Genomic DNA, 25119 nt, shown 5'->3' with positions numbered 1-25119 from the left:
CAGGGGCGGGGAAGCCACCCTATGTTGCGGGTCTCAGGTCTGTCCAGAGGCTGGACCAGAGGGGTGGGAGTGTGTCCCCTGCCCTGGCCCAGCCAGCCCTGGGTTCCAGCTGCCTTGCATTCCATAGGGCTGAGGCCAAGGCTGCGAGACAGGTCAGGCAGTGGGTCAGTCGGTAGGAGGATGCTATGCATGGAGCCGGGGTAGGGTGGGGGGAGCCTGAGAGAGGCCTCCAGGAGGAGGGTCACCCTGGCAGGACCGTGGCGGGTGGGACTGACTCTGGCAAGTTTCTGGGAGTAGGAACCCAGGCAGCCAGCACCAGGCCCTGCCCATGCGTGAGTCACTGCCCTACCTCACCGGGGTGTTTTTCTGGTTCCTCATGAAATGTCCAATTCCTCAACATCTGCTGTGTGGCACCCAAGCCATGCTGCTCATCTGCTGTCCTGCCTCGGAGGACAGATCTCCCATCTGTCCAGGCAGCGTAACATGCCTGCCCGGGGGCACATGTGGGGAGCTAAGCTGCTTGACGCTGGCATCGCCTCACTGCTGGGGGAGGCTGGGGCAAGGAGCGAGTGGTAAGGCCCGCACTGGGCACTCTGACGTTTCCAGGGCCAGGCAGAGACAGCCAGAGGAGGAAGCGGAGCTGGCCTTGCAGGATGGACGGGTCCTGGTGCCAGCCCTCCTCTGACCCAGGGTGACTGTCCACAAGGCAAGACCTATCTCTGGGTGTGGGTAGCTATGTCATTGGTCTGACTGTGCAGGCCCTCAGGTGGGCCAGGTTTCTGGCCCTGGCCCCATGGCCTGCCTCCACCAGAGGATGACCCCACCCAGGCCAGCAGCAGAAACCCGATGGACCGGTCAGGGAAGCTGCGGACTATCGGGGTGGTGGGACGGAGGAGGAGCCCCTCTGGTTCTCTGCTTCCACCCAGCTGAGCAGTGAGGGTCCTGATCCCCATCCTGACCATTCTTGACACACCCCATTCTGCTGTGCCCGCAGTCATGGCCACCGTGCTGGCCCAGGGGCCACAGCCAGGCAGGTGCTAGGGGGGAGGTGGCCTGTAATGCGGGCGACCAGGGCTAGCCACAGTGTGTGAGTGGGGATCTCCATGCCTGTGCTTAAGCACCGCCTCGGGACCTTGCGGGGCTGGCTGCTGCCCTGTAATGGGGGCACGACAGACCCAGACCAGGCAGGAGGAAGGTGCTGGGACAAATCAACATGGACACATACGCTGCGACTGAGCTTCGGAAGAGCAGGACACCCCAGGGCTCTGAGCCAGCGAGGGTCCTGGCAGGTTACCTGGAAGGGGTGATGCTTGAGCTGAGAGTTGAAGAAGCATCCCCCAGGTCAAGGCCAGAAGGCTTTCCTAGCGTGAAGTTGGGGGAGCAGGAGAGTAGGGGTGGTGTGGAGGTGGGTCTGGTGGCCCAGGTGGGGAGAGGGACCATGGTGAGCTGTGAAGCCAGGCCTGGGTGGGGGACTAGTGGAGCTGGGTCCTGGCATGGGGGTGGGGGGTGGTGGGCTTATCTCCTGACGGGTGGGTGGTGCTGGTGGATCCACTTGCAAGCACTCTGTGGCTGAAACGGGAGCCCACGCCTGCCTCCAGCCACCACCTGCCTCCCTGCTGACTCGTCCGTGCTCGGCCAGTAATGCGAGCCCCAAGGAGGGAGCCGCAGGGCGCCCTGCCCCTCCCCCCCAAGCCCCGGACATGCTCTGGCTGGGCATAGCTGCCCAGCAGAGCAGATGCAGGCAAGAGAGGCCTGGGGCTTAGGCAGATGGGGGGGGGGGCCTGGTGCTGGGCAGGAGGGTCATGGAGAGGGACAAAACAGCCGGATGGGCTGCTGCCCAGCCGGCCACCGACCACCCTCTGCAGCACCACCCAACCTCTGCAGAGGCCCAGGCTCCTGTCCTCTGGGACAGACTCCTGGGGTCAGGGCCCAACCACACAAGACAGTCTCAGAGGCGGGCAGGGTGGGCAGCAGCCAGAGAGTGCCCGGGTCTCCGAGGAGGGGACACCGCTGGGTCCCGGTGGGGTGACTGCATCACCTGCTACTGAGCCTACGGCCTCGCGGGACACCTGCCGCTTCTACTGCGGCCACACCTTCAACCGGGCGTGTGTGCGGCGCCTGGACACTCCGGCCCATGGGCAGTGCTGGGTCCCCTGCCCATGGTGCCACGAGAGCACACCCACACCCCGCGGAGGGGTGCATGCTGGACCTCGACCTGGCCGCCCTCCTGGCTGTGAAGGCCGAGCGGGAGCCGTCCCGTGCGGGGGACGGGCCCCTGCGCCCCCGAGACAGCACTGCCATCGCTCAGCAGCTGGCCAGGCTCTGTCCCACCTTGGGCACCCAGCCCCAACTCCCCTAGTCCAGGTGCTGCAGGGGCCTCTGCTGGTACGCCCCCAGCAGCCCCGAGGTCTGAGTGCTGCTTGCTGCCCCTCACAGCAGGGGAGAGGCTGCCCAGAGCGTGTCCCTACCTTGGAACCTCCAACTGCAGCACAGCCAGCCCAGAACAGCCCGGGGGCAGAGCACCCGGTGGGCTGCCCTACACGGACTCCCCCAGATCACAGCCTAAGCTTGGGGGCTGTGCCCCCGGTCCTCTGAGACTCTGCGAGAAAGCGGGTGACCTCCTGCTTGTCTTGGCTGGGATTCCTGGGCCTCAAGCTAGCCTGACTGTGTGCAGGAAGAGGGTGCGACTGTCAAGAGTCACCTGCAGGCCCAGCCCAGGCCCGGACTCAGCTCAGACGCCTCCACGGGTCTCTGGCTGCAGGCCAGAGGGTCGGGGCCTGGCCACGTCTGTGCCTGCTCATGCTGGAACCCATCTCCCCTTCCCCATAAAAAGTCCCAGAGGTGTGAGCCGGAGCAAAGACAGAGCTACCTCCTTCATCCTTGGCTTGCAAAGCATCCCTGTGAAGTTCATTCATTCAACAAAGCCCACTGAGCGTCAGCTATGTGTTGGGCACCGTCCCGGGAGGGTCTCCTACAGGCACAAAGCCCCTGCTATGACAGGTGTCCAAGGAGAGGGCCCTGGGCCGGGCTAGCTCTAGGCCCAGAGAGGGTGGGGGTCTGCCTGAGGCAGCACAGCTCAGCGGAGCCGCTCCCCCACGAGGCCTTTTCCCGGTCCTCAGCTTCCTTCCGCCTCACAGTGGCCCGCACACAGACCCTTCCGAGGCGCCAGTGCAGGTGCTGGAGCCTACGGACACAGACCCTCCCCCAGGTCAGGCTGCGACATCGCTGCCCCATCTGGAAAGGAACTGTCACAGGGTCACTCGGGAGCCTCTGGGAGGGACCGCTGGGCCTGCCCTGGGCAGTGGGTGCCGGACAGGGAGGGACAAGAAAATTTGCTGAGAGGACACTCAGAAACCTCCTCCTTCTCTGGGGCAAAGTCCCCCAGGAACACAGCGATTGGTGGGCAGCAACTAGACCAGGGCGCTGCGGCCAGCGGGCCCCTGGGGAGACCAGGCCCGGGGGGAGGGGGAGGAGCATTTCCCAGCAGGGGCGGCAGGAAGGGGCTGACCCCGAGAGGCGCCCACGAGCCCCGGGGCCAGTCAGGATTGTCCCCCTGTGGAAGTGAACAGGACGGGCTGAGTCTGCATGTCCAGGCGGGGTGGGCAGTGGGCTGGGCGGCAGGGTGGCCTGGGGATGGGCCCTGCCCCCCCAACTTGTAGATGGAGGTGCAAGACCCGCCACCATTACTGCCCACCGCTGGGGTTGAGCCCCCACTGGGAGCTCTGCTGGGCCCAGCTCTGCCTTGAGCCCAGGTCTGAACTGGATGACTTTAGGGACCGGGGCCCTCCCCACCCACCTAGTGCAAAGGGCTTCCCTCCCACCATCTGATCGGGTAGGGATGACCATAGTAAGGTCTGCAGAGCTTGGGGAAACTTTCCAAGGGCCTCCAGGCCAACCAGCCAGAGCACCAGCATCCTGCCTTGCGCTGGGCGGGCAGCGTGCAGTGTCTGGTCACGTCCCATAGGCGTCTACTCATGGAAGTCCTGCACGAAGGAGCCCATGCCCAGCCCTGCAACAGCCCCGGCCTGGCTCAGGGCCCAGCCAGGGAGAAGCCCCACTCTGAGAGGGATGAGCTGGGGGCCTGGAGCTCCTGCCCCAGGGGCTTAGTGGGATGCAGACAAGGCAGGCACCTGGGGTTATGACAGGTACCCCTCAGGGGCCTCGACTCCTGGGTAAACATTAATGGGGCTCAGTACACAGCAGGTCATGTGTGCACCCAGCAGATCTTTGACCAGCAGTTGCTCCCGCCCTGTGTCTCCTCCCCGCAGGTGCCCCCTCACTACCCTCACAGGTAGGAGCTTCTAGAACCAGGTGGGGCCCTGGGACACCAGGGCAAGGGCTGGGTGACCTCCTGGCTCAGGGCTTAGGCCCCACCCTGAGCCTCCCCGAGCTGAGGATGAGAGCCAGGAGGGAGCGGTGACAGAGAGCCGCCCAGGACCTGGACCCTGGGGACTGGGAGGGGGGCTGGGGGAGAAGACCGGACAGGGATCCAGACCCAGAGGGTTGAAGAAAGGAGCCTTGAGGTGGGATGGGGAGACCCAAGCCCCTTGCCCTGTCCCCATCCCTGGGGGTGCAGCCCTTATCAAGCGGAGACGTCACCGTTTGGTATCAAATGCCAAAGTCTAAGCTGGGACCATTTGCAGTGTCCCTGATGACACCTGCCTGATAAGAAGGTCACTGGATTCCCTGCTCCTAGGCACTTACCGGCACCCAGCACCCTGTGCCCTGGGCCACCCACCAAGTCTTCTTCCAGCCAGGACCAGCGAGGGAGCCAGGGAGCCAGGGCCCCCTCGACTCTGCCCCTGAAACTGGACTGGGCTCGCCTGACAACGGCTTGAGGTCACTGTAGCCATGCCCCCCCCCCCCGCCCCCATAGATGGAGGAAGCGGGAAATCTCCAAGGCCAGCAGGGGTGGGGAGGGAAGACAGATCCCCGGTTGGAGGACCCCAGCAGGACCTGGTGGGGCAGCGGGAGGGCACGTGTCTGACCTGCCTTTCCCCCCCAGCAGATCCAGGCTTGGACCTGGGTCTGTCCCTGCCAGAAATCCATGCCGAATTCCCTCACGGATGGCCAGGTCCCCCCCCTGACTCTGGACACAGTTGGCCTGGTGGACCGGAGTCTGGGAAATGCAGGTACCAGGAGCCCCAGGGCACCAGGCCTCAGCCTGCCTCTCTGCTTCCCCGTCCAGCCCCTGATCCGACGCTCTGTGTAAGTGGGGAGGGGGCTCCCGCCCATCTCCCGGAGAGCCCATGGGGGCTCGTGACAACTCCGGTCAGGGCCAGACAAGCTGGAGGCCCCCTTTCCTCTCTGCTTCCTGTTCCTGCCTCTTGCCCCAAACCCCTATACCAGAGCCCCCCCACACCCTCTTGCCCCTGCCTATCCTTGGCCCTACTTCACCTTGGCTCCTGCAGGGACCTCTGGTTCTGCCCCAGTCTTGGAAGAGGGGGAAATGGACCCCTGGGCCCTCCCTCAGCTGAAGGACACTGGCCAGTCCTGGACAGGTAGGTCTGGAGGTGCTGGGCAACTGGCCAAATGGGGCTCTGACTTCCCAGGGTCTGAGCGTGGAGAGGTCCTTGGGGAGAGAGAGCGGGAAAGAGGTTGGCCTCGACAGGCCATATAGAAACCTACTGCGCAGACCACCACCCCAGGGATGGTTGTCCCTCAGCTCAGCTGCCTGTTGTGTCTGGATATGAGAGTCACCCCTGCCAAGCCTGCCCCTCCTTCTCCCTCCTAATGACCATTAGGTTTCTGGGAGGTCCCGGGGGTAGTCGGCTTGGCCATTCTGCAAAGGAACAGAGGAGGGACCCAGACCCTGCCCTGTGCGGGGACAGAGAAGGGGGGCCCAGGCCCTGCCCTGTGTGGGGACAGAGAAGGGGGGCCCAGGCCCTGCCCTGCAGGGAGACAGAGGAAGGGGACTGGGAGGGGTTCCGGGCAGGGTAGGGCTGGGTTGGGGGGCTGGCTGAGGACTGCCCTGCCCTGTGTTCTCAGAGCTCAGCGTGGCCGGCAGGGTCCTCCGGGTGGTCATTGGCTTCCTCAAGGCCTGTGGGCTCCTGGGCAACCTCTATCTTTTCATCTGCTCCCTGGACATCCTCAGCTCTGCCTTCCAGCTGCTCAGCAGTGAGTGCCGGGGGTCTGGGGGTGGGGCGGGCAGCCAGTCCTGCTCAGCCTCAGTGCACCTCTCTCTGGACACAGGCAAAATGACTGGAGACATCTTTAAGGACAACGTGGTGCTGTCCAACCCTGTGGCTGGACTGGTCATTGGCGTGCTGGTCACAGTTCTGGTACAGAGCTCCAGCACGTCCTCCTCCATCGTGGTCAGCATGGTGGCCTCCAAATGTGAGTGCCCCCTCCCCCACCCCGGGCTGGTGGTGGGCGGGCAGAGTGCGGGAAGCTGATGCGGCACCCCCACAGTGCTGACCGTCCAGGCGTGTGTGCCCATCATCATGGGCGTCAACGTGGGCACGTCCATCACCAGCACCCTGGTCTCGATGGCACAGTCAGGGGACCGGGATGAGTTTCGGAGGTGAGTGGGGGGGAGGGGGGGGCAGGGGCTGTGAGCAAGGCCACAGTCGAGCCACCGACCACTGTGCTCCACGTGGCAGGGCCTTTGGCGGCTCGGCCGTCCATGGGATCTTCAACTGGCTCACGGTGCTGATCCTGCTGCCTCTGGAGAGCGCCACAGCCCTGCTGGAGAGGCTCAGCGCCGTGGCTCTGGGCGCCAGCAACCTGCAGCCTGGGGGGCAAGCACCCGACATCCTCAAGGTGCTCACAAAGCCTCTCACACACCTGGTTGTGCAGGTGAGGAAAGGTGCTGCCCTCGGGGGGCCCTTTGTGCCTGAAAGTGCTGGGGGTCGGGAGTGGGGGGTGCCGTGCCCCAGCCCTATCCTGGGCCCTGCACAGTGGGCGGGAGGGCACAACGGGCTGGGCTGTGGGCATCTGGGTCCCAGGTGAGCCCTGAGGGTCCAGTCCATGGTCCCAACCCCTCTGTCCCACAGCTGGACACTGATAGGATTGCAAGCAGTGCTACAGGCAATGCGACCAACAGCAGCCTCATTAAGCAATGGTGCGGCACCAGGGAGGTGATGGTGAGGTGCCTCTGACCCCCGATCTCCGACCTGCCAGTTGCTCAGTCCCGCCGGCTCTGGGTCCATCCTGAGCCTGCCCTGCCTCGCCTCCCCAGACTCCGTGGAACAGCAGTGACTGTGGAGTGCTCACCTCCGGCCCCTGCCCTGAGAACAACAGCTCTGTCCTGGTGGAGCATCTGCCCTGTGAGGCCCCCAGCCCCCCCGGCCCCCCAGCCCTGTCCCTGTGCCCCACTGGCTCCTAGAGCTGGCCTGGGCTCACTGACCCCACGCTGCCCCCAGGCCACCACCTGTTCACGGGGACTGTGCTCACGGACCTGGCCGTGGGCTGCATCCTGCTGGCGGCCTCCTTGCTCCTGCTCTGCACCTGCCTCGTGCTCATTGTTAAGCTGCTCAACTCTGTGCTGCGTGGCCGTGTGGCCCAGGCCGTGCGGAAGGTCATCAACGCTGGTGCGGCCAGACTGGGGACAGGGGCATGTGGGGGGGGGGGAGGCCGGGCAGAGGATGACCCAGTCCCCCCCCCTGCAGACTTCCCCTTCCCGTTCAGCTGGCTCAGCGGCTACCTGGCCATCCTTGTGGGCGCCGGCCTGACCTTCGTGCTGCAGAGTAGCAGTGTCTTCACCGCGGCCATTGTGCCGCTCATGGGTGAGCGCAGGGGATGGGCAAGGGACCCCGGGCCACGGGGGTGAGGGCTCAGGCCCCGGTGCTCACCCCCGGCTCCCCCAGGGGTCGGGGTGATCAGCCTGGAGCGGGCGTACCCTCTCTTCCTGGGCTCCAACATGGGCACCACCACCACAGCCCTGCTGGCTGCCCTGGCCAGCCCCGCGGACATGCTGCTCAGTGCCCTCCAGGTACCACCCTACCTCACCTCTCCCTGGCCTCCAGCCCCTCCCACTCCCACCCCAGGCCTGGGGCTTCCCCTTGGGCTCAGTTCCCTCCTGTCCAGCCCTGCGGCCAGCTTGGCCATGGCCCACACGTCCCTGGGACCCCCCTCTGGCTGCCCGATCAGACCTGCAGTCCCACCTCCTCAAACCCTAGGGATCCTGTGGACATCTCTGGGACCCCTAGCCACACTCTTCCTCCCCGGGGAGCAGGTCATTTCAAGGACCCTCTGGTCTTGGGGTGCTGCCGCTCTTCCTTCCTGGCCAAACTCCCTCCAGGAGCCCCTGTCCTCCTCCCCCACCCCGTGCTGCTGGCTGTGCCCCTTCAAGGCCCTGGGGGGCCTCAAGCCCCTCTAGTCCACCACTTCCGGGATGTACCGCCCCCCCCCCCAGCCATCTAAACCCAACAGGCCCCTACCTGAACAACCTGCCATCTTCCTCCAAAGCCCTACCTCATCTGTGCTGGGTGCTCCAAGCTGCCCTTGCCCACGGCCACAGTTCTGCCTCCAGGACACCTCCCCCTGGTCCCCTAGCTCTGTGCCCCACACCCAGTCCCGTTTAGTCCTGCTACCTCCATCTCTAAGTCACCCTTTCTGTGGTCCGCTGCCCTGGCTTGAGTTTCCCTCCCCCACTGCCTCTGCCTAGGTGCCCAGACAGACGCAGCTCCTGAAAGCCCAGATCTTGCGGGGCTTCTGCCCACAAGCCCTCCCTACCACCCTCCTGCATTTTTGGTTCTGCTCTGTCCACTCAGACCCTCTCAGTGCAGGGCCCTGGTCCACCCCCTCCAGGAAGGCCTCTGGACTGCACCTTCCACAGCGACTCCTCAAGACCAGCAGCCCCTGGAGGGGGCTATGTTCCCTGCACGTGTGGCCCTGCACCTCCTCCCCACAGGAGCCAGGCCAGAGCCCAGGGCTGGGTGGCTAAGCCCACTCATGGATAAGCAGGAATGGGGTCACCAGGCATGAGGTGTGGGCAGGCTGAGCCGGCCCAGGGGAGGAGCAGATCCATGTGGTCGTTGGTGATGTAGTTACCACACTGGGCTCCCAGCGTTGAGTGTGTTGGGGGGAGTGGGGCGGTACTGGAAGGGCACACCCATACCCGGCTGGAATCTGCCCTACTAGGTGGCCCGTCATGGCCGACAAGCGGACCTCCAACAGCCTTCAGACTTAGTACCCTTTCTGCCGGGGCGGGGGCAGGAGGGGTGGGGGGAGGAGGGGTGGGAGGGAGAGCAGGTGTCCTGGGTAGTCCTGGGCAGCCTTGCGGGACCTGTGTGCCATCGGGCCCAGGCTCCTAACCCCTGCCTGCCCTCTGGACCTCCAGGTGGCCCTCATCCACTTCTTCTTCAACCTGGCCGGCATCCTGCTGTGGTACGTGGTGCCCATCCTGCGGCTGCCCATCCCGTTGGCCAAGCGCTTCGGGGACCTGACGGCCAACTACCGCTGGGTGGCCATTGCCTACTTGCTGCTCAGCTTCCTGCTGTTGCCCCTGGCAGCCTTTGGGCTCTCCCTGGCAGGGAGCACGGTGCTGGCTGCAGTCGGGGGACCCCTGGTGGGGCTGGTGCTCCTCCTCATCCTGATCAATGTCCTGCAGCGGCACCGGCCAGCCTGGTTGCCCCACCGTCTGCGGTCCTGGGCCTGGCTCCCACTCTGGCTCCGTTCTCTGGAGCCCTGGGACCGCCTGGTCAGCTGCTGCTGCCCCTGCAGGGTGTGCAGCCCCCCTCAGGCCGCTGCCAAGGAGGCCCACTGCTATGAGAACCCTGAGGTCCTGGCCTCCCAGCAGTTGTGAAGGGGGGGCACCCCCATTTCACTGACTCCTGGGTGCCCTGGGGGATCCCAGAAGCAGAAGACTTCTGAGTCACCTGGCTTGCCTTCTTTGCAAATAAACAAGGCTGTGACCCAGGTGTGAGTGGTCTTCAGTCCCCTGCCTGAGGAGGGCCCCTGACCAGGCTCCAAGGCCAGCTGGAAGTAGACAAGGGCTAGCTGTCCCCCAGTTGACACCCGGGACCCACTGCAAGCCTGAGTAGGTGTGAGCACACAGCCAACCCAGAGTCCCAGGCTGTAACTCTGTTTCTCTCCTGAGCCTCTGGAGACAGAAGGTGCCAAGTGGCGGCCAGTCAGGAGCGTGGAGATATCCGTCAGAAAGTATCTGTGGCTGGATGTGGCCGGGACCCTTCCCCCTGGGTGAAGGAGGGAGGGGCTGCCGGCTCCCATGCCCCACCACCCGCAGACGGCGCACCCTAGGAGTCAGGTGGTTGGTGCTGGCAGCCCCTCTGGGGGCCAGCCTCATGGGTCCCCCAAGTGCCCAGGGAGTGAGGAGGGGATGAGTGAGGACCAGGAGGCCCCAGGCTCCCCCCTCCCATGCTTCTCTCTCTCTCTCTCTCTCTCGGATGGGCAGGGCGCAGGGCGGTGTCCATGTGAGACACAGGCATAGGGCTGCCATGGGCCCAGCAGAGCAGGTAGTCAGCGCCCCCCCGCCCCCCGTAAACCCACCAGGAAGTAGGTCCTGCCGGCAACCCCTAGAGCCAGCCGCGCCCGGAGCCCATGCCACCATGCCACCCCAAACCCCTCGGCCGTGAGGCAGGCGAAGGTCAGGTGAGCCTGAGCACTGTCCCTCCCACCTGAGGGTGCGTCCCCTGACGGGGACTCCTGCCCACCCCCTGCCCAGGGGGCGGTAAGGCTTGTCTGCCTGCCAGCTGGTAAGGGAACTCCAGGAAGCCGTCTGGGCCTCCCCCCTTCCAGCCCAGGGCTTCCCACAACACACTTGCCCGGAAATACCATGAGGAGAAAACAAAGCTTCTTCAGTAGGATTAAGTCTGTGGCCCAGAACTCACGCACTGAGGGGCACACACCCACAGACCAGAGGTGGAGGTGACCCTGAGCAGGGGTTTGGCTTGCCCCAGGTCTTAGTGTGCTGCTGTGGGCAGTCACCTCCTCCTTGTCCAGAGAATGCTGCCCTGATGGAGGGGCACCCCCTCCCCAGCCCTCCAGGTTTGCCCACCCAGGCCCAGTGTGGGGAGAGGAGGCCTGGGGAGCCTCGGGGCCAATGCTTGTCCACGGTCCTGTCTTCATTCCCCTCAAAACTCCCAGCTCTCAGTCCCCTCAGCACCCACCCCCCACCCCCCGCAACAAGCTTCCAGGCCTCCTAAGCCTGGGGTTCGCTGCCCACCAACGGAGATAGCTACCTGTCTGGGGCTCAGGGGAGCAAGACCCCGGGGCAGGCTCGTACATTCCAGCTTGCCCCCCCCAACCCGACTCCTATGCCTTCAGGATGCTCCTGGGGGTGGACATCAGCCTCATGGTCCCTGAGGTGGAGCTGGGCCTGGCCAGTTCCCTGGGGAGACGGGTGGGGTGCTCCCTCTCCCTACAGTGGAGACACAGAGAGGGGAAGAAAGTATGCCATGCACCCCTCCTTCCGGGGCGGGTGAGGCCGCCCACAAAGGCTGACTGCGGGTCCTTTGAGGCCGTGAACGACTGTCTGCCTGCTGCCCCTGCCTGGCGGTAAGGCACCCTCCCACTGGGACCATGGCCACAAGTAAACAGAGCCTTCATTTGTGGATGTCGCCAACAGCTGCAGGCCGGGGCAGGAGAGCCAGGCGCCCAGCACTCCCACGGCCCCTGCCCAGGCTTCCCTGCACTTCTGGCCCTTTCTGCACCCCTCCTGGCCACAGACCTCCACTGGGCCCAGGCCACTGGGGCTGGCCCTCCTGCCCCATGCAGGCCCACCTCTCCACACTGTGGCAGGAACACCCTGGCTCAGGGTGGGGGTCTGCAGGGCCTCCCCCAACCAGCCCTGTACAGCACCGTGTTCCTTGGGCTCACACCCAAGGGCCGCAGGGAGACTTCTGCAGTCTTCTTCTCAGTGTCCATCTCCCTGAGGCCATGGGAGGGTCAAGATGGACAACCTGGTGTCTCAGAGGTCTGGGGCTCACACCTGGGCAGAACGTGGGCATCTCAGGCCACACAGCTTGGGGTAGGGGGGTGAGCAGAGAAGGCTTTGACAAACACGTCACTGACTCACTAGGGGAAACATCCGAGCTTCTCCCTTTCTCACCCGATTGATTTGTGGATTTATGACTGCCGCAGAGCCTGGGCCTTGCCGGCTGCTGCTTGGGCAGCTGAGCTACTTTGTAGGGCACAGCGAGGAAACCAGGATGCCTGTGCACAAGCTGAGCGGGTAAGACCTGCGGGCCACAGCCGCTCAGCCCACCTCCCTGCACAGGTATGTGGGGGAGGGGCCGGCTCTCTAAGGCCCTGCTGCACGGACTGGCCCTCGGAGGGACGTGCTGACTCACCGTCCGGGCCAGGACTGCAACCCGGTAGCGGCGCAGCCGCAGACCACTCTCCAAGGGAGAAAATGCCAATCTCTACACCAGCATGCTGCTTGCTCCAACAATCTCATCGAGATTCCCCTGGGGACGTTGCGTCCCATTCTATGTTTTAAGACCGCATGTGTGCCCTAGTACCACAGTGTACAGTATTGTACGGTATTAGCTGAAGAGCGCGCCTTCTTTTCAGGGAGAAATAGGTAGCCAGGTATTGCCCCCAGCACCCATGGGGTAAAAAGCTCACTGAGAAAACCAGAATCTAGAGAGGCTCCAGTGGCCACAGCAAGGGACGCCGTTCAAGGCAGACGCAGGGGCGTGATTTAGTCGTGTTAAAAAGATTATAAAAACATACCGAAGTGCAATTTTTAAAAGCGATTGATGGAAGGTGCGACCACAGGTCATTTAACTGTTTTTCCCTCATAGACTTTCCCCCTCCGAACGTCAGGGAAAAGTAAAAGCATCTGTCAGCGCAGGTATGGCTGGGGTAGCAGGGACAGGGAGCCCGGACGGAGGTCGGGGGCCCGCCGCGTCGCCACGCAGCTCTGTGCGCTCCTGGGGCCGAGGCACCAGGCGACCGGCGCGGGGCCAGCACCGTCTCCACAACAAGAGCGCGGCAGCCGGGCAGGCCCCCGCCCTCCCCGGGGGCAGCGGCCCCACGTGCTCCCTCACCTGACCGCCAGCCGGGCGGGCGTGCGGAACCCCCGCCCCCCTCCTCCGCGCCGAGACCACGCGGGGTGGGCCCGACCCCTCGTTTCGTTGCCCTGGGTCCCCGGCAGCCGACCCGGGGAAGGCGCTCGGCGGGCCGGACGCACGGCCGGCCGGCCGGGCCCGCGCGCTCGCCCCCCGGGGCTGCAGTCTCCAGCTCGCGAGCGCGCCCGGCCCGCAAAGGCACAGCTCCGCGCCGCCGCCCCACCTGCATTTCTCCGGGCGCGGACCCGGGGCCTGCGCTCCCCCCGCCCCCGGCCCGGCCCGGCCCCGCCCGCTGGCCCTCCCCGGGAGGCCCGCCCCGCCCGCGCGCGTCCCCGCGGCACTGCGGCGGTTACCAGGACGCCGGCCTCCGGGCGGCGTGCTCTCCGAAGCCGGCCAATGAGGGGGCAAATCAATCATTTGAAACATCCAATGGACAGAGCACTGCAGCGCGAGGGAGGGGGTTTTGATAGGGAGAGCGGAGGCCGAGGCGGACCAATAAAGAGCGAACGGCGTTGGGAAGGTGGGCGTTAGGCGGCCGGATTGACGGGAAACGCAGCCAATCAAACCAGGACGCTTGCCAGCCTCGTTCTGGCAGCCCAATAGGAGGCTGGCGGGGGCGGGCGCGGCGGCTATATAAGCGTTGGCGGAGCGTCGGTTGTAGCACTCTGCGCGCCCGTTCTTCCGCTCTTGCGTCCGTCCTTCCGCCAGCGCCGCCGCCGCTGCCGCCGCCGCTGCCGCCGCCGCCGCCGCCGCCGCCATGAGGGAGATCGTGCACCTGCAGGCCGGCCAGTGCGGCAACCAGATCGGCGCCAAGGTGAGCAGTGGGGCGCCTGGGGCCCGGCGCGGGTGTCCCGGGCGGACGGGCGGGCAGCAGAAAAGATGGCGGCAGCGGGCGGGTGGGCGAGCGGCCACCCGCATTGCGGCCCGGCACGGGGTGGGAGCCGGGGCGGCGCGGGCCTCCGGGGACGGACCTGACCTGGCGGCGGCGGCGGAGGCGGCGGCGTGGGGGGAGGGGAGGGCCGCGCCCATCCGGGGCGGGGCCGGCTCCGGGCCCCGCCGGCGTGACTCAGCCCGAGCCCGGCCCGCCCGCGTCCCTCGCAGTTCTGGGAGGTGATCAGCGACGAGCATGGCATTGATCCTACCGGCACTTACCATGGCGACAGCGACTTGCAGCTGGAGCGGATCAACGTGTACTACAACGAGGCCACCGGTGAGACACCACGCCCCTTCCCCAACTCCTTTCTGCCTTCCCGCGGCGCTCTTCTCGCTGAGGTCCTTTTCCTCCCTCCCCCCAACCCGCCCCAGGTGGCAAGTACGTGCCCCGCGCTGTGCTCGTGGACCTGGAGCCGGGCACCATGGACTCCGTGCGCTCGGGACCCTTCGGGCAAATCTTCAGGCCAGACAACTTCGTTTTCGGTGAGCCGCGGCATAGGGGCTGGGCGGCGGCCTGATGGCCAGGATGGCTCAAAGGTCGGGGGGTGCCCAAGGTCATTCCCGGCAGCACCAAAGAGCTGAGGTCCTGATCCACTCCGGGCAGAAGCTCGGCCCCCCCCCCCCCCACACCTCCTCTTCCTGGAGTCTCTCAATCTCCTAAAGCGGCTTTGGGAGGAAGGCCCAGCTGTCCACCCGCAGGGAAGGAACCTGCGGATGTAATCTTTCTGCTACAAACATTGAGTTGGAGGCTGTGTTTGCAGCTCATCTGTCCTTGAGAATTGGCAGGGGCTGCCTGTGGGAGGGCATGGCTTATTGTTGAGCCATCTTGGCTTGACTCCTAACTTAATTTTTAAACGGGTGGGTTATTGCTTTATCAGTCTGGGAGTCCATTTGCTCTACCTGCAGGCTGAGCTCTGTGTGTCCCCTCCCACCACATTATTTGGGCTTTTTGGCACGGGTGACCAGTGGTGACCACATGCCCAGCAAAGAGTGACTGGCTGCCCCCTTCCAGGTCAGAGCGGTGCTGGGAACAACTGGGCCAAGGGGCACTACACAGAAGGCGCGGAGTTGGTCGACTCAGTGTTGGATGTTGTGAGGAAGGAAGCTGAAAGCTGCGACTGCCTGCAGGGCTTCCAGCTGACCCACTCCCTGGGTGGGGGCACTGGGTCCGGGATGGGTACCCTCCTCATCAGCAAGATTCGGGAGGAGTACCCAGACAGGATCATGAACACATTCAGTGTGGTGCCCTCGCCCAAGGTGTCGGACACGGTGGTGGAGCCCTATAATGCCACTCTCTCGGTCCACCAGCTCGTAGAAAACACAGATGAAACCTATTGCATTGATAACGAGGCCCTCTATGACATCTGCTTCAGAACCCTAAAACTGACCACACCTACCTATGGAGATCTCAACCACTTGGTGTCAGCCACCATGAGTGGGGTCACCACCTGCCTGCGCTTCCCTGGCCAGCTCAATGCTGACCTGCGCAAGCTGGCTGTCAACATGGTCCCCTTCCCTCGCCTGCACTTCTTCATGCCCGGCTTCGCCCCACTGACCAGCCGAGGCAGCCAACAGTACCGGGCCCTGACGGTGCCTGAGCTCACCCAGCAGATGTTTGATGCGAAGAACATGATGGCCGCCTGCGACCCACGCCATGGCCGCTACCTGACCGTGGCCGCAGTATTCAGGGGCCGCATGTCCATGAAGGAGGTGGACGAGCAGATGCTGAACGTGCAGAACAAGAACAGCAGCTACTTCGTGGAGTGGATCCCCAACAATGTGAAGACGGCTGTGTGTGACATCCCACCCCGGGGGCTAAAAATGTCTGCCACCTTCATCGGCAACAGCACGGCCATCCAGGAGCTGTTCAAGCGCATCTCCGAGCAGTTCACCGCCATGTTCCGGCGCAAGGCCTTCCTGCACTGGTACACGGGCGAGGGCATGGACGAGATGGAGTTCACCGAGGCCGAGAGCAACATGAACGACCTGGTGTCCGAGTACCAGCAGTACCAGGACGCCACGGCCGAGGAGGAGGGCGAGTTTGAGGAGGAGGCCGAGGAGGAGGTGGCCTAGAGCTGTTACCTGGTAAAGCACACAGAAGCTGTGTGAACTCTTTATTCACTCACAACCTGTTCTCTGTGTGCACTTGCTTTCCTTCCTGTCTTGACGTCACATGCTGTACAGACGCCACCATTAAAGCATTTTCATAGTGTCTGGTGTCGTCTTTGCAGTTCCTTTTGATACGCCTTGCGGGTACTGTTGCCAAACGTCAGCGCATAGTTGTCCTGCGTGGCTACAAGGGACAGTGCTGCAGCTGAGTCCCTGGCATTGCCACATGCCCAGCTGGCGGTCAGTTTTGGAGGGTCTGGGCTGCCCTGGGCACCTGCCTCCTGCCCGGCCTGGCCTATCCGGAGTGAACCTCTGGAGGGCCAGTCACCCAACTCCTCCATAGAGTGGCCTGGTCACTGCGCCCTTGTCTAGGAGGTAGGTGAGGGGACCCACTGGGTACGTACATGGTATGAACCCCATGTAGAAAGGTATCAGGCCCTGGCTGTTGTAGATGGTGTTGCTAGGCCAGTGTGTTTTGGGCAGCCTCTCACCCACGGCACAGATGGGGTTTCTGAAGAGGAACTGTGGAAAGAGGCAGGTATTGACCTATGCTACCTTCCTCAGCTCAGCCAGTGAGGAGTAGGTCGTGGTGGGGGCTGGGGTCTGAGCGAGAAGCAGGACTAGGGCAGGAAGGGTAGGAGCCCTGTTCCGTGTTGCCTGGCCCAGCGTTTCCCCTAGAACCACTGTGAAAAGTTGGGCCTGACTCCTTCCAGGGGTCTCCTCTGTTTTCACCGCTCCCCACAGCACTACCGAGCAGGGAGCCTAGACCCAGGAGAACAGACGGGTTCCTCCCGGGGCCTCTAAGGAAGGCTGCCCTTCACAGCCCCCTCCAGGGAAGCCAGCTGAACCTTGGCCATGCTGGTGCCTGCCCAGAGGTGTGGATGCCACTCTGCGGGCTGTGCTGGGCATTTGGGAGCAGGCCCAGGGGTGGCGTCCTTGTACCTGGTTCTTGTCAAACTCATCCATAGCCTGTGTGACACCGTCGCGGTAATTCACCCCCATCACCCAGGCAAACCGAGGGACAAAGCCAGCGTAGCCTAGGGGAGGAAGTGGTCAGGGTCCTGCCCCAGGTCCCGTCCACCTTCCCCTGGGCATACCCCCCTGCTCCCAGGTGTGTCAGGGCCGTCTGTTGGGGCTCTTCCCCTTTCCTAGACGTTTGTCAATTGCCTGTTGGGGCCAGGGGCCTGTGGGTGGGCAGGAGCTTCGGGAGAAGACGGGTTCTAGGAAACAGTTCTCGGGGCAGGGCTGGGGATAGGCCCATGGGCAGTTCTCACTTGCTCTCACTCTCATCCTGTCTGGGCCCCTGGAGCCTTGGAGTGCGTGTGGGGAGTGAGCGAGCTCATACCTACGCCCTGGGCACCCACCTGAGATGGCTTTGCGTTGGATCAGGCTGGGGTGGTCGAGCTGGGGCAGCCTGTGGAACCTGCCCACGTCTAGCGTCTCCTGCTGGTGAGCTGGGGGTGGGTGTTCATCCCTCCTGCAATGGTAGAGCTGGGGTGGGAGAGGAGCGAGTCACGGCCTCAGCCCCTGCTTGGGTCTGGCTGGGCTGAGGCTTGGTCCCAGCGCCTCTCCGCCTCTCCCAGTTACCTGCTCCTGCCCAGAGGCCTCACGGACGGGGGTGGTGCTCCTCCAGCCCTCCTCCCCGTATGCCAGCCGCAGGCCTGGGCGTCCGAAGTCTCTGGAGTCCCCCTTCCTGCCTGGTGGGCACGGGGGGTAGGGAGGGTAGGGCATGAAGCCCACAGGCAGCAGGACCTGCCTGGATACATTCTCTACCCCCGGCCGCCCGCTTTGGGCATCCACTTTCCGGGGTGGGAACTGGCCCAGGATCTCAAAGTGCTTGTAGGGCTTCAGACCTGTACGGACAGGGTGGGTATGAGTGACAACAGCAGGAGGGTGAGCCTGGGGCAGGCAAGGCTGGTGGGCGGGCGGCTCACCTGTGTAGTGGGGGACGTAGGGCTCAGTCAGGTCACGGCGGGGGATCGGAGGTGGCTTGGACTTGCTGAAGTCCTCGGTGAACTTGGGCTTGGATATGGGGGACAGCACAGAGCAGGGGCTCTTCTGCACGCTGGGGTCTGTGAGCAGCTGTGCTGTGGTGTGCCCATAGGTGTCCCCCACCTGGTAGCGCAGCTGCGGATAGAATCCGGCATAGCTGCAGAGGGAAGTGGAGGCAGGGCCCCTGTGCGCAGGGCGTGGAGCCGGGCCACAGGCAAGGTACCTGCCCTCACCTGCAGATGCCAGTCCCAGGAGCACCTGCCTTCTGAGGCTCTTGAGGCTTGAATGGGCGGCTCAGGCCAGGTGCCAGGAACAGGCCTGGCCCACAGGTGAGTTGCACGGTCCTCACCACCAGGTCACCGTCTGCTCTCTACCCAGCCATCCTCAGCCATGGAGCTCCAGGATGAGGGAACAGGGAACTGCTCCCTTGAAGCATTCACGGGGATGGTGACAGGGTCCGGGCCTGGACCCAGGCACCGCCCAATCTATACAAGGTGGTCCCGCTGGGGAGGCCTTGCAGGGATTTGGCCTGGACCTTGGCCACCCGCGAGGCCAGGACTTGAGAGGCAGGCAAGAGTGCTGCTGGTAGGAGGTGGCTGAGCTGAGTGTCGTTTAGAGAGACAAGGGGAAGTAGTGTAGGCCTCACCGCAGGCCCCAAGTGGGGGTAGTGCTGGGGCCGGAATGATCACCCAAGCGGTGAGAATTGTTTTCTTTTGAAAAAACTGCCAAAGCGAATGCAGAATTGCTAGTCTGAGCGAGAAGCAGGACTAGGGCAGGAAGGGTAGGAGCCCTGTTCCGTGTCGCCTGGCCCAGCGTTTCCCCCAGAACCACTGTGAAAAGTTGGGCCTGATTCCTTCCAGCCTGCCTGCCTTCCCAGGGATCCGTGTGCACGTAGGTGCACACATACACTCCACAGAGGGCTCGCTTTTAGTTTTTACGTCAGGGGTACCTAGCGAGGCAGCCTGGCGTCCCTGCCAATCAGCCTACTCTGGAGGCTAAAGTCTTTAAGACACGCAGCCCTCTCTGGGGCATCCAGGATTTACTTAGCCAGCCTCGGGCAGCTGTTGGGCTGTCTCCCGTGTCCTGCTCTTCACAGGCATGTTGGCCGTCTGGTGGGGCTCTGAGCACAGGCCGAGCAGGGAGTGCTCCTGCCCTCAGGCCTCACCCCCACTCCCTGGAGACCAGCTCTGGTGCTCTCTTCACGGGTGGCCTTGAGCCCTTAGGCCCAGCCCCGCTGCCCCATCCTCCACCGAGCCCATCCTCCTCCAGGGCTCCAGCACTTACCCAGGGATATAGTGAGGTTCTGGCGTGAAGAGGTTGTGTTTCTGAGTAGCTGTCATCTGGCCTCAACAGCACCTTTGGTGGCCCCAGCCCCTTCCAGCGTCTGCCTCCCTCCCCTCAGAGGAGTCCCAGTTGCCTGGAAACCATTGTGAAGGGGCCTGCCATTGTTGGGCCCTACCTGGCCCAGGACCCCTCCTCAACCCTGTGAGTGCTCCCATGTTACAGGTGGAACTCCTGGGCCCAGACAGGCAACAGGCTAGGAGTGTCAGCCTGGGGGCCTCAGAGCTCCGGGAATCGGGACGGCCGCGTTGGCCCTGCCAGACTTGCTGCCCCCAGTGGCCAACTGAAAAGTAGCTTTCCCACCAAGCCCCCTCCTCAGACCAGAGGCCCTGGAAGCTTCTCGGGCATTGTGGGAGGCCTCCTCGGGGAGGTGTCTGAGCTTCAGGGCTGTTGGGACTCTGTCCTGGAGAGTCTTTCCCCGGGAACTGCGCACCATTTGCCATTTTAAATAATCCCTGATTTTTTTTTTTTTTTTTTTTGTATAGGAATGACTTCCTAACTATAAAAGCAAAGGAAAGTATCAAAGGAAAAGATGAGCAGATTCTAGTACATGTCAAACACACACACACAAATACTAAAAGGCAGACTACAAGCTGGGGAAAAAAAAATATCGCAACAAGTGTTATGAAGAGATATACTATCAGTGTAAAAACTTCACAAAAACAAGAAAAAGTAGCTCTATGGCAGGAAAACGTAATGTGAACATCTCAAGAAGAGAACCCACAGTCGGGGGACACAGAGACACAAGGTTGAACCTCACGGAGGTGGTTGGTGCTGGCCCAGCAAGGCCACAGGCGCGGGGTCCGGAAAGCAGTTGGGGGACACCGGACATTACCTACTCGGACGGGCCGCTTCTGCTCACAGGAATCCGTCTGAAGGAAGCGACAGGCATCCAGCTGAGGACATCTGTGGGATGTCAGCCATCGTAGTAGTATCTGACACAGGGAGAAACTGGGGCTATCTCAACTGTCCAGTGACGGGGGCTTTGTTACGAAAGCTGCACCTGCAGAACACCATGCAACAAGGGAGGGGCCCAGAGCACGGGCCAAGAGCCCCTCACCCTAATGAAACACGTGTTTCCTGAAGCAGGTTTCTATCTGTCCCTCCTTCCATCCATCCGGAGGGCCTCCCCAGGCCAGGCAGGGTCAGTGTTGGATGGGAGAGATCTGCAGAGAAAGAGACTTGGTCGGAGTGGGGTAGGCCTGGAGGATGAGCTGCTCTTGACTGGGCCCTGCTTGCATGGATTAGGTCAAGACCAGGGCTAGGGCTGGCAGGCTGGCCGGTTGCAAAGGGCACAGCAAGGGCCCTGGTGCCCAGGCGGGCTCTCCCTCATTTGGGCTCATTATTCCTTCACTCTTCAGCCCGGGCAGCCCCATTCGTCTGGGACACCTTACAGCCTCTGCGCAACTAAGCAGAAGACGGGCCCCCTGCCTGGGTCACCAGGCAGCTCCAGTCCCCAGCCTGCCTCTGTGGTCAGCATGGTCCGCCCAGACCCACTTTCCACTGCTTTGCTTTTCTGAGGGCTGGGTTTCCAGCAGGAGCTCCTCCTCCAGGGAGTTTCCCTGGATCCCTCCACCCTCCCCCTTCATTCTGGATGGCCTGGTACAGCTGGGCAGCCCATAGCAGCTGCTCTTCTCATCCCTGTGCAGAGGCCCCAGTCGTCCCAGAAGCCCTGCTAAGGTGGACCCTGGCCGTCCAAGAGACCCCAGATCCTACGAGAGGAGAGGGGTTGGGGTAAGGAAGGGGAGAAGAGAGGAAGGGAGGCCAAGCCAGAAGTTGCTGGGGCAGGCAGGCTAGGGGCCCTCCTGGCCCAGGCTGACGCCAGAGTGACCCACCTGGCTGGCCAGGGGAGGGGTCTCTCTGAGGGGCCCACTGTAGCAGCCCCTCCAGGGCTGGACAATGCTCCTTCCCCAGGGAGTCCCTGGCAACTGAGGCAGGGGGTGTCCATGGCTGGCTAATGAGGTCACAGAGCCCCAAGGTGTCCCTGGGGAAGGGAGCCAGATACTTTGACAATGAATTTTGACCAGAAAACTGTGAAATTCCTGGCGAATTTTTACATCAGTGGAGGCCAACACTGGACCCATGGCTCCCCGAGGCAGAAGCCACTTGAGCCAGCCCAGTAAATTCTCAGGGAGCTGGGTGCGCTGGGGGAACAGTCCAGATGGGGTGGCCATTGGGCTGGGTGGACAGCGCTCCCCCCTCTCCCTTGTAGGCCCAAGGGTAGTGTGTTCTTGTGGGGCCCCCAGCCAGAGACCGACTGGAAGGAGACGCCGCCCCCAGGAGTGCAGGAGTTCCAAGCTGGCCTCAGGATGCAAACGGGCTCCCTCCAGGAGCGCCCCCCTATCTGCACCCAGAACCTGAGAGAGCTGTGTGAGTAAGGGCCCTGGCTGCCCCCCACCTCGGTCTGGTTTGGGGAGGCAGGCAGGGGTGGGAGGCGTCTGCTGAGTCCCCAAACCAGAGCTTGCTTCCTGCCAGGGCTGGAACGACGCCCACCCATCGTGATCGACCTGCAGATCCCCGGCCCCGCCAAGTACCCGGTGCCGGATGCTTCAGTGCGCGAGTCCTCCCCACATCCCCAATTCAGCATCGGCCGCAGGTTCCCCACCCGCGGTGCGGGCCCCCTCCCTGCGCCCCGCCCCCTGCCCTGGGAGTGGGGCTCCGGCCACCAGCCTTCCTTCCCTCCCCAACCACGTTGCTGCTACTGCAGACGGCGGTGGCCGCAGGGCGTGGCAGGTCTTGTGGTTCCAAAGCGAAAGCCCCTTCACGCAGAAGGCCGACTTTAACCAAGAGCAAAAGGTGGAGGGCCCGCCTAGCTAGTCCTGAGGAGGCGGGCTGGAGGAGGGGCCAGGGGGGCGGGGCCCGTGGAGGGGCGGGCTGGAGGAGGGGCCAGGGAGGGGCGGGGCCCGTGGAGGGGGCGGGCTGGAGGAGGGGGCGAGGGAGGGCGGGCTGGAGGCGGGGGCCGAGGGGCGGAGCCTGTCGGGGCGGGCGGGGCCTGCAGCAGCCTCTTTCCCTGTAGTGGCCGTCGCCCGCGGACTATCAGCCCCTCAGCCGGCCTGCCTTCCGGGCCTTCAGCTTTGGGGGCCGCCGCCCCGCCTCCAAGACACTTGAGGCCCCCGCCCGCCCGGGGCTGCCGCGGGCCGGGGGTGCGGGTTATCGTACCCAGCCCCAGCTTCAGGCCCCTCCGCAGGCCCCGGGGGGCGAGAAGCTCCCCAGCCCCAACACCTACAACATCTTGCCTGGGTGCCGCCTGCAGAGCCCCCGTCCGCCCGCCTTCTCCATGAGCCGCTCCCCTGCGTTCGCCTCCTGGGTCAGCTCCTGTAAGGAGAGCTCTGAGAGAGGAGGCCAGGCCGCGCGCAGGGGTGGGGGCTCAGCCTGTGGGGAGCTGGGCGCTGGGTGGCAGCTGGCGCTGTAGCCTAGGTGGGGCTCCCACCTTCTCCCTGCAGCCCGCAGTCCCGGCCCAGCCGCCTACTACGTGGAGGATTGCTGTAACTCGCGCTTCCCCTCGGCGCCTGGAGTGGTGATCCAGGGTGTCCGAAGACCCAAGCGCCATGACACCGGGCCCTTCTGCGCCCTGTAGTGCCTCCTCCGCACAGACGGCCACCCGATTATCCATGGAACCCTGGTCTCCCTGGGGGCCTTCCCAGGCCTCCCTGGGGGAACTAAGGACCTCCAACTCGGCCTTTTGACTCTCTGGGTGCCTCTGATCCACGCTCTTGGCCGGCCAACCCCTCTGTGAGCCGTGGACATCAGGGAGGGCCCTGCCTGAAGTCCATCTGCCCCCCACCCTTGCCATACAGAGATGCTGTGGGTTCTTCCCAACTCTGTTGTGTGCCTGACTGGTGAGCTGTCCCTCAGATGTGGCCTGCTGCCCACCTGTCATGTTTGGCTTTCCTTGGCCAGGGGTCTTCCTCTGCTTCCCCTTTGGTGCCCTCTTCTCTAGGGTGGGTGGGGTAGCAGCCTGGGACCTCCTGGCTGGGGACACGATGGGAGGGGGCCCTGTGGGCAATACAGGACACCCCCACCTAGTTGTGCTACCCAGAGGAGTGGTCAAGCTGCCAGTCTACCCAAGGGTCAGCTGCCCTCTTGAGGTGAGGTCAGCTTGCCCAGCCACCAGGGAGGGCCCAGAGGACCAGCTGGTCAGGGCCTGGCCCCACTTCTTTGGCTCCTGCCCAAAGACTCTGTGAACTTGCCCAGCACCGTGCAGGCCATGCCACAGCCAAAGACTTCCTGGGCCTTCACTTGTTAGGGTGCCCACAGCAGCAACCCGCCTTTCTACCCAGGGTTTGTCCCCAAGACTGCCTCCCTCCCAAGGGCCTCACCTGCAGCTGGTGGAGGCTCCTGTCACCATGCCAGTTCTTGCAGAGGCCCTTCTTGTGCCACCCGTGTCCTGAGCCAGAGCTTGACCCCTCCAAAAAGGCACTGCAACAGCTGCTGTGGTGTGGACAGCAGTCCATTCTGCAGGGAGGCCAAAGCCCAGGGAGTCTGAGTGCAGTGCACCTGTGACCTCCTCTAGGGCTCAGCCACTGGGGGTTGAGCCCCAACACCCCTGAGAATCAGAGCAGTGGCATGGCAGATGGCTGTCCTTAGGCCCCGGGCTGACCAGCTCAGCCAGCAGGCAACAGAGACAGAGCTGTGGAAGGTCTGGCCTCGGGAGCTTGGCTCGGGGGGAAGGGGGTGGAAAGCAACCCCTAGGGCTCAAAGTCAGGAGTGGGACCAGCAGTAAGGATGGAGCAATGCCCTCCAGCTGGGCTGAAGAGGGAGGGCTTTCTGGAGGAGGCAGTGGCGGAAGTGACTTTTAAAGATGATCAAGAGTTTGCTGGGCAGTAGGAAGGGAATTTCTAGCAGGATAAACCTCAGAAACCATGGCACACAAAAAGGGAGAGGGTGTGATGTTTGGTGTGTCCAAACTTGGGAGGATACAGGGCTGTTTGGATGGAAGGAGGTGAGCTGGTGAGGTGAGAGGCTGCAGAGGGCTGAATGCTGGGTTCAGGGGCTTGCACACTTAGCAGTGAGGAGCCCATGGAGGGTGCGCACCAGGCAGTGTCCACTGACTTTGTATGAGCTTCTTGCACTGCAAGGGACAAGGGACACCATGAAACCTGAGCCTTGCGTTCACAGTGTGTCAGGACGGACAAGTCAGCCTGAGGGCCTACCACCTTGGGTTAGCTTGGGGGTTAGATGCTCACGGTGATGAGAGCGAGGATACCTGTCCTTGGTCACGATCCCACTTCGTCCCCCAGGTCTCTGCTAGGTCTCTGCTAGGCACCTGGAAGCACACTTAGAGTTTAGTCTTTGCAACAAGCTTATGCGGTGAGCTTCATCCCCGCCTCCGTTTGACCAGGAGGGAGCCAAGTCCCAGGGAGAGAGAGGTTCGTGCACCTGGTGAGGCCCAGGGGCAGGGAGCAGCTAGGGCGGACTGCTCCTTTTCTTGAAGCGAAAATACTCTCAGCGTCAAAAGTCAGCCACAGGATTTTTCATGATTATAAAAAATAAAGTGTACTTGGCCAAATATCAGTTCTGAAATTCGTAAGCAGGCCGACCCCCGCCGGCAGCACCCCTTCCCCGGTCGCCCCACCCGCAGGTGCGCCGCAGCACCCCGCCCTGCCCGCACAGGGGCAGCGCACGCCGCGGGGCCGGGCAGGAGACGCGGCCGCGGAGGAGCCGCGGGTTGGAGCCTCGGGGGCGGGCCGCGGCTCAGGTGGGCGGGGTGCTCGTCCACAGCCCGCGCGACACCGGGACACAGCCCGCGCCCGCGTCGGGTCAGCCA

At 63.7% G+C, this 25119-nt stretch overlaps 4 protein-coding genes across 6 annotated transcripts; 3 read left to right on the top strand and 1 right to left on the bottom strand.

Annotated features, from left to right (window-relative positions):
- Positions 1 to 4713: 4713 nt before the first annotated feature.
- On the top strand, positions 4714 to 9809 carry SLC34A3 (solute carrier family 34 member 3). The gene is made up of 13 exons (XM_027615917.2): positions 4714 to 4839; positions 5009 to 5132; positions 5412 to 5501; positions 5989 to 6117; positions 6193 to 6336; positions 6412 to 6523; positions 6603 to 6798; positions 6996 to 7085; positions 7181 to 7268; positions 7365 to 7532; positions 7611 to 7727; positions 7809 to 7933; positions 9284 to 9809. The coding sequence occupies exons 2-13, from the start codon at positions 5048 to 5050 to the stop codon at positions 9746 to 9748; spliced, it is 1809 nt and encodes a 602-aa protein (XP_027471718.1). The 5' UTR covers positions 4714 to 4839; positions 5009 to 5047; the 3' UTR covers positions 9749 to 9809.
- Positions 9810 to 13630: 3821 nt separating this feature from the next.
- TUBB4B (tubulin beta 4B class IVb) lies at positions 13631 to 16124 on the top strand. The gene is made up of 4 exons (XM_027615963.2): positions 13631 to 13791; positions 14079 to 14187; positions 14283 to 14393; positions 14923 to 16124. The coding sequence occupies exons 1-4, from the start codon at positions 13735 to 13737 to the stop codon at positions 15981 to 15983; spliced, it is 1338 nt and encodes a 445-aa protein (XP_027471764.1). The 5' UTR covers positions 13631 to 13734; the 3' UTR covers positions 15984 to 16124.
- Positions 16008 to 22122, bottom strand: FAM166A (family with sequence similarity 166 member A). 2 transcript variants are annotated; one of them, XM_027615999.2, is made up of 10 exons: positions 21887 to 22122; positions 20413 to 20518; positions 20188 to 20287; positions 19296 to 19428; positions 17954 to 18168; positions 17607 to 17872; positions 17384 to 17510; positions 16962 to 17056; positions 16424 to 16541; positions 16008 to 16203 (listed from the first exon to the last, which is right to left on the bottom strand). In XM_027615999.2, exons 4-10 carry the CDS (start codon positions 19349 to 19351, stop codon positions 16115 to 16117), a joined length of 966 nt encoding a protein of 321 aa, XP_027471800.2. In that variant the 5' UTR covers positions 19352 to 19428; positions 20188 to 20287; positions 20413 to 20518; positions 21887 to 22122; the 3' UTR covers positions 16008 to 16114. The 2 variants fall into 2 exon arrangements, with proteins under 2 accessions (XP_027471800.2, XP_027471799.2); XM_027615998.2 differs by lacking the exon at positions 21887 to 22122 and adding an exon at positions 21188 to 21300.
- Positions 20589 to 24860, top strand: STPG3 (sperm-tail PG-rich repeat containing 3). Of its 2 annotated transcripts, none has more exons than XM_027616001.2 (6): positions 20589 to 21086; positions 21565 to 21722; positions 21828 to 21962; positions 22060 to 22148; positions 22369 to 22669; positions 22796 to 24860. In XM_027616001.2, exons 1-6 carry the CDS (start codon positions 20947 to 20949, stop codon positions 22927 to 22929), a joined length of 957 nt encoding a protein of 318 aa, XP_027471802.1. In that variant the 5' UTR covers positions 20589 to 20946; the 3' UTR covers positions 22930 to 24860. The 2 variants fall into 2 exon arrangements, with proteins under 2 accessions (XP_027471802.1, XP_027471803.1); XM_027616002.2 differs by lacking the exon at positions 20589 to 21086 and adding an exon at positions 21355 to 21471.
- Positions 24861 to 25119: the final 259 nt, after the last annotated feature.

The sequence above is a fragment of the Zalophus californianus genome, chromosome 13 (genome assembly GCF_009762305.2).
Source record: "Zalophus californianus isolate mZalCal1 chromosome 13, mZalCal1.pri.v2, whole genome shotgun sequence".
NCBI classification, from domain to species: domain Eukaryota; kingdom Metazoa; phylum Chordata; class Mammalia; order Carnivora; family Otariidae; genus Zalophus; species Zalophus californianus.
This window is presented reverse-complemented; position numbering and strand designations above follow the sequence as displayed.